Here is an 11,407-nt window from a genome sequence, read left to right as displayed (position 1 = left end):
CATGAAGAGCCCAAAACTTTTGAGACACGTGAGAGTGCCCTCCAACCATGGGGTGAAATTTAACTATATTGTCCTACACGCTTCCGACGAAGCTTTCCTCGCTAAGGAGTACATTGAAAAGAGCAAACTTTAAACGCCCTTGTTTACCACATCCATGCCTCTATTTCATGCTAAAATTCAACCAAATGGGTTTGATCCTCTGCCACATGGGCCTAATTCTTCCAATCCATGGCAATTGGATGGTAAGAAATAGGACCTTGTGACAAAAGGTGATTCGATGAAGTTATTGTGCTACTACTGCTAAAAATCTTTGGGCCGAATTTTGAAGCTTCGAACCATTATTTTGATATATAGATTGAAAGGTTTTACCTGTGAATCACATGGTCTCGCACTCTGTCCTGCGCATGTGGTAAGTTGTGGATCATTAATATTAACTAAACATGATAAATGTTAGGATAAAGCAAAAGTCTGCTAATAAATAAATGGAAAAAAGGACTTAAAAGTTTCCTACACAACCCACACAGGAAAAGTCTTTTTGTAGAGAAGTTAAAAGTGATTGGTTAAGAAGAGCAGAATGCTTTTGCCAAACCACAGCCAGCCCTTGTTTCCTTTTGCAGATCCAAGTTGGTGCTTTTGTGCAAACCTGCTGAATTGCTTGTGGACTACCCAATTTCTGCCAGTGAGCTACCATGGTGACCCTGCTACCAAGCACTTACAAGCTTGTGTGGTGTTAATAACAACTACCTCACAACTCTATCAAGCCAGCAAGTGATGAAAGAAAACAGCTACGTTAGGGAAGCACTCATAAGTAGTCTCTTCCAACTTCTAATAAATTCTCAAAGTGGGGATTATTCCCAAGAGAACAAAGAAGATTCTCCATTTAATAAGATAGTGCTTAAGCAAACCCATATGTTCAATACACTTATAACAATGAAATAAGGAAAAGAACAGCTTTTCAATTTTACAAAGTACAATTTGATTCGCCATCCACATTTGATTTCTTTAATTTAACTAAAGGTGGAGTGAATATCAACAAGATATAGGTCTATCAATTTGTTAAAGTCATGCTGAAATCCCATAATTTCTTTGCCAACTCCATGTCTTTAGCTTGTGAGGACGGATCGGCTAGGTTGCTGTCTACAAAGTACTTGCCACCCAACCCCTTGACCTGTGGATGTAATGCCACATAGCAGATGGTTGCTGCCCCCTACAAACCAGCCCATTGAATATTTGAAATTTGTAAGATATTAATGAAGGTAGAAGTCCATATGGTGATGGAGAATCAAAGGAGAAGGAAAGATATATCTAGATGAACAATATGGCATCACAATGGTTGCATGCATTGACAAATGCTTGATCTATGGGAATAGAGTTAAATAGGTTCAATTCAGATACAACACATACCTGCTTAATATTTTTAACTAAATATTTGATGGTCCAATTAACAATGCCTGTGGAAAACAAACAGAAGAGCCAGAACATCAGTTGTGCAAAACAAACGGAAGAGCCAGAACATCAGTTTGCAGAAGTCTTAACCAAGATGCTTTGATTGAATGACATGAGAAAAAATGAACCTACGAATTACAAGAAGTGTCAAGGGAAAAATATTTCCTGGAAAAATTAACCTTTTAGTTATAGAAATATTTTCTATTTCTCTTACATTTGGTCCTCTCTTTCTTCATTGCAAGTAAGGAGAAAGTATCTTTATGCATGGGATGTTGAGAGAAAAAATCTAGCTATATCATTTCGGCTTGGTCTCCTCCATAAGAGGCAACAACTAAAAAGTTCAATTGGAAGTTGTTTTCCAAATTTTTACATTAAAATTTCAGAAAAGTAATCTCTTTTCATTTCATTCCTACATAATTTCCTTTTGCTTTTGAACAATGTAAATATTTTTTGTTGAAGCACATGGAGCCTAAGGATTACCACTTTTTAAAACCACAGTGAAGTTGAGTTCTTAGTGCTTCATAAACAGGAAAATATTTTCTTATTTAGTGATATAACATTATAAAGTCCAAGAAATAATTATCCATATAAAAGCACAGATACTAAAATATATCAATAAGGATCTTTCCTGAGACTATATCAATAATGGACAAACACATGATTGAACCAAAAGATAAAACTGTTCTGAGATAAACCAGTGATCTACCATTCAAAAATCCATGGTAACGAAGGATATTGGTCACAATAGCGCCTGGATGAACTGAATTTGCAATTATAGTAACCCCCTCTTCCTGTTTTGTTTTGGAAAAAGAAAAGAATGATAAGAATCAGTCCAGATTTTGCCTGCCATAATAAGATGCTAATACAAAACAAAGTGGTTAAGATTCTAAGTGGTACATAACATACAGAATTAGATTAAATAATGACAATAAAGTGGCATGCTATTATCCACTTTCTAATATTCAAAATTATCACACCATCACGGACTGGCATTCCATATGCAGTTACTACCTTACCTTGATCAACTTTCATGATGATTTCATATATTTCAACGTTTAATGAGAATTTTTTCTGGTCCTGGCATCTATATCTCAAGTACTCAAGATACATACAACTGTAAATGTCAGTAATGTAGCGGGCACAGATAACAATACAAAATTTTTATAGTAAATATTCTGGTGGATTTACAGTTCATCCTATGGATTTAAAATGAATAAATAAATAAAATAGGACCAAAATCTGTTTACACAAATATGTACTAAGTGAAGCTAAACCAAATTGAGAAGTTACCTCGTAACAAGATTTTAAAGAAAAAGGAAAAGCCTATAAAAGTACTCAAGAGACCAAATTTTTATAGAACTCTTTGCTATATATATAATAATACATCATGATAAGTTCAGTGTGATTCTATTAGAAGCAGATACCATTTTTACAAAGGGACATGTTGGCGGTAGAACTATGGTAACCATGGTGAACTGCATAAAAATTTTCCATTGTTGTATGTTGAAATTAACATAATATAAAAAAATGAGATCATCCACACAATCTGATTTGGTCCGGTCCATTTCCTAAGCATTGACCATCCAAAGTTGTCTTTGAATCCTCTTGAGATGAGACATTGGGACATGTTATAAGGGACCCACCCCTTCTAATGAACCAGTGATCTCTAACTTAAGAACTGCCTTTCAAGTTTTATCAGTAAAAAAGAAAAGAATTGGAAATCAAAAAATTTGGATATGTTTGGTCTCAACTTTGAGTAAAACAAACATGAAAAATATTATCATAAAATAAAAAATTTCTACTTAAAGAATTTCATTCTCCATGTGCCAAGAAATCATGAATTGATTGGATACCTTTAGACGCCTATTAAGTTCAGTAGCATGCAATATGTTTGCAAGTTTTGATTGGCCATATGCCTGTATGCTGTTATACCTGCAAACCAGTAAGCATGATGACAATCTGAAAGAAAGATACACTTCTCCAATTAATAATCCTTACTGAAACGAACATTTTATCATAGAAAAGTACAAAAAGAAAATAGGCAAATCAAATGTCGATATTCCCAACATTGTCCTCCATAAAGGAGTAATGCCACAATGAATTATTACCCTGATTTGTCATTGATTTTATCAAAACGAATTCCTCCCCCATAGGGAACCAAATGAGCATTTGATGAAACATTGACAATCCTTCCCTCAATCTTGCTTTCATATACTGTATTCTTCATAGTTTCCAACAAAAGATTAGTCAAAAGAAAATGACCTGCAAGACAATTACAAAATCATTTTAGATTCCTTCCAATTCTATAACAAAGCATCTGGAGAAACAACGGCATTAGAAAAGCCTGTTCTAAATAATTCCAGATAACACAAAATCAGCTATTATCAACAGTTACAACTTTTAGTAACGAACTATATTTCATTGGAAGCATGTAGGAGCTCATTTTGCTGGTAAGGCCTTTGTGCCATAATGTTTGCAGAAAAACTACCATAAAAATCTTCTATTGCTAGATTCCTTGAACGAGACAAGTATGCAAATCATAAGGGAAACTTTGTTGTGTTCGAACCATATAAATTCATCTTAGATACTAGTACCCAAAGGGGTCATTCGCAAACCGAAGTTCGACCATGTATTGGGACAGCATGAATGGAATTGTCACGTATACAAAAATATTTTATGCTAGAATTGAGCAAGATCCATTCAACGTACCAACGTGGTTCGTTGCAAATTGCAGTTCTATATTGTCCTGGGAAAGCATGAATGGAGTTGCCATAACCCCAGCATTGTTACTTCAAACAAAGAAAATAAAAATTTACGGTCAAGTTGAGCCAGTGAAATTCAGCAAGCTAACGACATGCTCCACAAAGTGAGACAAACAAGAAAATCCTTATGAGAGTACATCTACCAGCCAAACAGACAAGCATAACTTAAAGAAAAGAAGATGATTGGGAAACAAATATTATGCCAGCTATTTTGCAACTTATTACACAAGTATGTTCAGCGGAAGACCCATGGAAGTGAAATCTGATGCAAATTTCCTAATTGATGCCATTGAACAGAGATCTAAATCCATGACATCCACTTTAGCAGTGGAGAGATCCTTAAGGATGGTTTCTTTGACAGTATTCCCGGAGGCAGTATTCCTAACTGCCATAATAACATGGACTCCACGTAATGCAAGAACACGTGCGGATTCAGCTCCAATACCACTTGATGCTCCTGTTATTACAACCAATATTAGCTTACTAGGAAAAAAGTACTGCGTATCAAATGCATAATTTAATTTAAGTCATGAAAAATAAATATAGAATCATCTACAAAGTTCTTATAAATATCTTAGGAAATAATATCAGTCGCCTCCTCCTGTGACAATAACACTGCTGCCAGTAGATTTTAAAAATTCACCATAAGTGAAGTCCTCATCTGGTCTCAGTTATCAATCCAAAACACAAAGTGAAAACTGAAAACAAGACGATGCAACCCAGATATATCCGCCAGCAATTGAAACTTGTATCCTTTTATCCAAGAGAAACAAGGCAACATCATTACGAACAAAAGAATAAGCTCCACCTACTATTTGAAACTGCCTGTTCCACGCTATAATTCTTTTCTCAGACTCCTTGGGCAATTGCCCCACCCATCCAGGAAATTCTTCAATAGCAAGTAAATCTATTACACAACACAACAATTGTTGCCAAAGGGAGCAATACGATGGAATAGAACCTGTTTTCTGCTGGGAATGGTCTGAAGGGGCCCAACCAAAATTATCCTACCTTAAAGATAAGTCTCCAACTATTTGGGTTGCTCCTAGATGTAAAGAAGGATTCTTCAACATAAGAGAAGAAATATAAACAGGGCTCTGATAAATAAATCCAAATTCGATCAAACTTGATAAGAAATATTACAGCAAATAATACCACATTGTGGAGGAGAAAAGGACAATTTCATAAAGCAGTGATAGAGGATTTTAAGTGGACGCCTGATAAATCTGATTGAACGGCAAATAAATATACTTTTTTCTGTAGTAGTTCAACAACAAGAACAATAACAACAACAAACTAAGCCTTATCCCAACTTAATGGGGTCAGCTACATGGATCCAACAAAACAAAGTAGGAAAAATGTGGTCTAAACAGAGAAAGGGGGAATGACGAGATGCATAAACCGGGGGGGGGGGGGGGATGAGAAGAGAAGTGCAAATGAAAATTGACAAAAAGATCAAATGAAAGAGAGGCACAACCCAGAAAGTCGTGACAATTTCTGCTATATGTGATCGACAACATGGGTCCTTGCTCTCAAATAGGCTCTATCCAAGGTCATACTTGGTACTATGTATGTCATCTTGATGTAATGGTTGTCACTCAAAATTGAGGTGTTTTTGGTGGCTATTGTCATCCTCAAAAGTGGTGCAAGGGCTAAAATCAAGTATGGAAAAAACTGTAAATATAGCTGTTGGACGAGTAATATGAATTGGAGCAATAGCACTGTATGCATCGGGTTCTAAAATTAGCAGATGTGAACATGAATAATTGGGAATGTACATAGTAGGAAAAAAAAAATCAAAGACATTGAGAACCCTATTACAGGATGGTGGAACAAAGAATAGCAACATGGAATGCTTCTTATTTGTCGTAGAAAGGAAAATTGACATCATTTAAGAGTGCATTGGCCAGTCTGCCAGTATCTTATTACCATGTGTGAAACAGGATCCAGGCTGAGTTTCCACATAAGATTCTTCTAGCTTTTCTAAAGGCTGTGTTTGGTTGTCCAGGAGGAAAAGTAAAGTGAAAGAACTTTTTTTTTTTTTTTTTTTTTGGGGTGGGGGGGGTGGGGGAGGTGTGGATGTTGGAGAAGTGATGTGAAAGAGGATCACTTTACTTTTCCCTGGCTTGTTTAGATAGCTATGGAAAGTGAAAGAAAGGAGGATCCATGTTTCTCATGCCCATTGGTTCATATCCCTAAGGAACATTGAAGAGATCCTGTAACAGTCAATGAAGGGAAGGGATTCAAAAGAATCTCGCACCTGGCCTTCCAAACGTGATTTTCCCCACTGTCTCTGGGGAACTTTTTACTACTTTTCCTATGCTGTAGCCCCTTCCCTCACAACCAGTCCATCCAAACACAGTTAAAGTGAACTAGTTAGAATTCTTTTGGAATTAGGGAATTCAAAGGAAAATTAGAAAGCCTTGGTTCTTGATGACATTATCTCTTTTCTTCCTTGCCTGCTTTTAGTTTGAATTCCAACAATTCATATCACACAACTATTAGAAGATATTGAGCCCCAATTCAGAACTACAGATGTAACAGCAAAACATCTATGTATTATTTATCAATCATTTCCCTTCAATAAGTCAGTAATACTACTCCTTAATATTATATGAAAGGAGTAGAAATACTTCTTTTACAAAAACCATTACAACTACTACTTGTTGCTGTCCACAAACCACATGAATAGAAGGTCCAGTAGAGATCTATAACCATTAACCCACCCTAAATTTAATTCGCAGGTATCAGTCATGAAACCCAGAATAATCTTCATCATCACATTAATTCAACCCTAACTGTAACAACTCCCAGTCAAACCCAATAATAAATGGGAAAGAATAAAAATCATCAAAATCAAACCCTGTTCCAAGGGGGAAAAAAAAATAAGGAAACACAAGATAGAGATTCTGCCTCCCATCATTCAAGAAGGAGTTGTTTATCGCTATGCTTAAGACAAACAAACCCAGGAAACTTGGACTGGAATCCCCCACCAAAACCATGTAATGCGAAAGTAATCAATGCCAAAAGCAAAGTAAGAACACGAAGGAAGAAAGAGGAGAAGCCAAAATTCGCAAACAACCCAACAAGCGATTCAATAAGCCATTTACTCAACAGTTTTAAGTATTACCCAGATGAACAAATTGAACTGAAAATCAAATTAGAACAAAAGAAACTAAGAAAACAGAAGAAGAAATGAAACCTGCATAAAATCTTACCAGTAATAATGGCAGTGAGACCAGTTCCATCTATCCCTTCGGTAACCTCCTCTGCTGTTGAAGTTGCTGAGAACCCAGAGGGTCCTTTCCTACTAAAGAGCCACATGGATTCTTCCCTAAAGATTGGAGTTCAGAGGAACAAAAAAAGGCAATAGTTGCATTGCATTACTACTACAATTGTCTCAGTTATCAAAGCCGTCACTACAAAGAGTCAAAATAAATTTAAAAAAAAAAAAGTGACGGGTTTTGTGAGAATAATTGGGAACCATGATCTAATCCACGCAAGCGATGACAATATGACATTTGTTTTGTCTAAGGTTGCTTCAGGATTGCGGAGCGGTGGGAGCCGATACATCCTGCGCTCTTTAATCAAGTCTAAACGGTGTCAATCGGTCCGTTTGATTCGATTTTGATGTGAGAATGATAAAACCCAGATCAAACCAACAAGAAAATATCAACTTTGGTTTTGTTGTGGTTTTGATTTATCTTTGTTTTCATGTATCTGATTGTAATCGGATTGGTTTCTATTTTGGTCTGATTTGTGTTCAATAAATCATACAAATTTATACAAAATGATGTAAAAAACTATATATATATATATATATATGTAATTTTTTTTTTAATGAGCTTTGGGCTGATTTCGGTTTCTTACCAGTTTTTTAGGTCCTGATTTTATACTAATTTTCGTTTTAGCTTTGGGTCTGTTCGTTTTTGGGTTCGATTTTGTTTTGAGTTCATAATATCTCAAATCGAAACCAGTCTAATAAGACTTCAATTTGATTCATTCTAAGTTATTTTCGATTCAATCCAATCAGATTTATCGATTCGGATTAAGTTTTGCTAGCATGGATCGTACTTGGTGAGATATATGTAAGACTTCTTTTACCACAAAATGGTGTGAACTAATCAGATCTTACCATTTAATAAACTATAGTAGTGTACGTTTAGTTGGTAGGGAATTGAAGGGAAAGAAAACAATATTAACATAAATTTAATATGAGAATCAGAGAGAGATCGGGTTTACCCTAAAAAAAAAAAAAAATCATTGAGAAGACGGTTTAACAAAAAAAAAAAAAAAAAAAAAAGGAAGAGACAGGATTTACCAAAAAAAGAATAAATCAGAAAGGGTTAAACTCCTCTACTAATAATCTAAATTGGAAGACTTTTGTTACAACTACTGATAATGATTGGGTGTCCAATTCAGAAATGGTTAATTATTGTCACTCCCTTCCATTTGTCTTATATTTAAAAAAAAAAAAAAACAACCTATACTTACTTAAACTATATGTTTCATACTTCATTTCTTATTCTTTCAAAAATACAAACATCAACCTCTTTTTCTCTCTATCTAAAATATAATAATAATAATTTTTTCTCCTCTAATAATTGTAGATGCCTCATTTTGTCACCACTGAGGTTGCTTCGATAATAATGAATATTTTTTTTAATTAAAAAAGGACTATTCATTATGGCACTAAGAGCATGCGAATTCAGAATTACAAGCCTCCTAAATCCAGAGAGTGGATAATGGTCAAGCTATCCTATGCACCTGGGATATGGCATTCTGGGCCAGAGTGTGAGCTAACATGTTGTCCACTCTGGGAACATAAGAAAAACAGTTCAGAAAATAAGAAAGACATATGAGTAATGTCATCGACTATGGTAGCGATTGCCAAGGGAGGATGGAGATGCATTTAATTGAGGTAGGATATAAGATCTCCATTATTTGACTCCACTTGGATGTTGTCAATGCATTCACCAATAGCTTCGAGCATACTATTTCTCACTGCTGATGCTTCACCATAAAGAGCGAACCAAAGAGGTAGGGGATCCGAGACTTTAGAGTCAAGTCTACCAAAACAGTCATGGATGATAAAATTGATTCCCCCTTTGCTGATTTCCTTTAAAAATGCTACATCACAATTCAGTTTACAATAACCCAGTTGAAGAGGGGACCAATTAGAGTAACTAGGCTGAAGGTGAATTCCGGAGGTATACCTAGATTGAACAAACCCCCTTGCTTGGAGGAAATCAAGAGCAGCAGATTGAGGAAAATGGCTTTTAAATCACTGGATTCAGACATATAAAACATAAGATATAGGTGTCCGAAGGGTCCAAGACCATCCTTAGATGGGCCTAGCTTAACCTAGTTCTAATTGAACCTGGCCTAGTTTAGAAGAGAACTTGGCTAAAATGTTGAATTTTATATTATAAAATATAAAATTACTTTAGTATTAAAATTTCAAATAATGTCAAAACCCTTTTTCCCTTTTTTGCTTTTTGAAAATTGTTTGTACACAAGTAAAGACAAGTTGAAAATGAGCTAAAGTAACTTTTCACAAAGTTTAGTCCCACATTGGTATTGGATGAAATGTGTGAGGTATATAAGAAGGATTGTTTCTTAAGGATGCAAGTCCTTTGGAGAGGAACTCTCCCTTATCATGTGTGTGGGGGGGTTCCTAGGGTGCTTTTGAATCACGTGAATCGGGCCAGGTTGGGTATGGGTGTGGGTATCAAGAAATGTATCTTTTTACACAAAATTCGAATTTGAATTTTTGAATTTTAAATTCAGAATATATAAAAGGACCGATACATTGATAGAAGTTACCCATACGTACTCATACATCCATTGGCATAAGACATGTACTTGTACGTCTATAGACACATTCTCATCCATAATAAAAAAGTCTAAAAAGAAATCAGTCTTTGTTAACGTTTTGGAATCGTCTCAGTTAGGAAAAAGTGCTCTCTGCCAACATTATTTACATATTGTTCTGTAGACAAACAACCTCTGTTTTGCCAGAAAAACAATATGTTTTCTACCTTTCGTACATAGTACCAATACTAAGTATTACCTTCGTTCTTCCCTATTGCAATCACTTATTGGAGTTGCACCTTAAGTGATTGGAGAGTTACTTTATTATGGAGGTGAAGACATGTGGTCAACCCGATTGCATACAAATACAGGACATTTAAATACCTTAAGTAGAGTATTTTATACAACTCAACTCTACAATTTTGGAGGTCTTCTATTTATATTTCTGCGTCCTTATTTTGAACTGTAAGTGATACTCTCTTTATTCATTTAATAACATTTATTAAGTATTTGTCAAAGTCTTATACCTATTGTCTAAATTCTATTACTTACATAAAGCGATTGAACATTCGACACCCATGGTGATGTTGGCATTTAAAGAGTTCGATTCACCAGTGAGAGTTGGTTGCTCTAGACTCTCACTATCGATTGGTCTCCTCACAATGTTGAACAATATCCATCAAACATTGACCTTGTCAAGTCCACCTATCGACACATACTAGGTTTGTTCCACATTTAAAAGCATGACTAGATATCGAAGCTTGTTCTTCGACATGGCTTCGATGGCGAAGTTCTTCTTTGATTGTTGAATTCTGAAAATTCCCAGAATACTTGGATTTTGATGGCTGGATAATGGCTAAAGCACCAAGCTAAGATGATGAAAATATCTTTATAGATGGCCTTAGGTTCCTCTGATTACCTTTCCCAGCAAGAATGAATGAAGCTATGTCCTAACTACTCTAGTAAGTAGATGATGCTCCTAGTGGATACCCCAACAAAGAGAATATGGCCTAACCAGTGTGAGTTCCACTTTTACAGGATCCTCAAGGTCCAAAGTCCAAACCTTCAGCATTTTAATAGCCTCTCATAAACTTGAACCCTAAAAGTCTTCAAAAGTCAAAATCCATGACATTTTAAGATTTGGGAGAGGGACTTTTTAGTGTGGGAATTTCCTCTACACCACACCTATGAGGGCACAAGGAACCGATTCGGGTTCAAGGGAGAGAGAATGTAAGAGAGAATATGATGGCATCATTGGCATAATGCCACATGGGAATGCTATATGAATGTGGGTAGATCCACGAATTGAAAAAGCTTATATCCATCTCATTAGTCAAACTTCAACATATGGTTAAAAGGCACATTCAAAATTAAATAAAAGAATA

General features: G+C 35.5%; 1 protein-coding gene across 2 annotated transcripts; it reads right to left on the bottom strand.

The window, feature by feature from the left end:
* Positions 1-823: 823 nt before the first annotated feature.
* On the bottom strand, positions 824-7,742 carry LOC122083411 (short-chain dehydrogenase TIC 32, chloroplastic-like). Of its 2 annotated transcripts, none has more exons than XM_042651210.1 (8): positions 7,427-7,742; positions 4,434-4,665; positions 4,156-4,235; positions 3,555-3,708; positions 3,300-3,405; positions 2,153-2,237; positions 1,405-1,451; positions 824-1,207 (listed from the first exon to the last, which is right to left on the bottom strand). In XM_042651210.1, the coding sequence occupies exons 1-8, from the start codon at positions 7,530-7,532 to the stop codon at positions 1,049-1,051; spliced, it is 969 nt and encodes a 322-aa protein (XP_042507144.1). In that variant the 5' UTR covers positions 7,533-7,742; the 3' UTR covers positions 824-1,048. The 2 variants fall into 2 exon arrangements, with proteins under 2 accessions (XP_042507144.1, XP_042507146.1); XM_042651212.1 differs by having other exon boundaries at positions 3,300-3,378; positions 7,427-7,734.
* Positions 7,743-11,407: the final 3,665 nt, after the last annotated feature.

This window comes from Macadamia integrifolia, chromosome 7 (assembly GCF_013358625.1).
Source record: "Macadamia integrifolia cultivar HAES 741 chromosome 7, SCU_Mint_v3, whole genome shotgun sequence".
NCBI classification, from domain to species: Eukaryota; Viridiplantae; Streptophyta; class Magnoliopsida; order Proteales; family Proteaceae; genus Macadamia; species Macadamia integrifolia.
This window is presented reverse-complemented; position numbering and strand designations above follow the sequence as displayed.

What these genes read in the sequence shown, in the direction of transcription:
- LOC122083411 (XM_042651210.1), bottom strand. Translation starts at nt 7,532, where the DNA reads ATGTGGCTCTTTAGTAGGAAAGGACCCTCTGGGTTCTCAGCAACTTCA. An exon ending in ATTTGCAACGAACCACGTTG is followed by an intron (nt 3,709 to 4,155) that starts GTACGTTGAATG and finishes ATTGTCTTGCAG; the next exon opens with GTCATTTTCTTTTGACTAAT. An exon ending in TAGTTAAAAATATTAAGCAG is followed by an intron (nt 1,208 to 1,404) that starts GTATGTGTTGTA and finishes GCTGGTTTGTAG; the next exon opens with GGGGCAGCAACCATCTGCTA.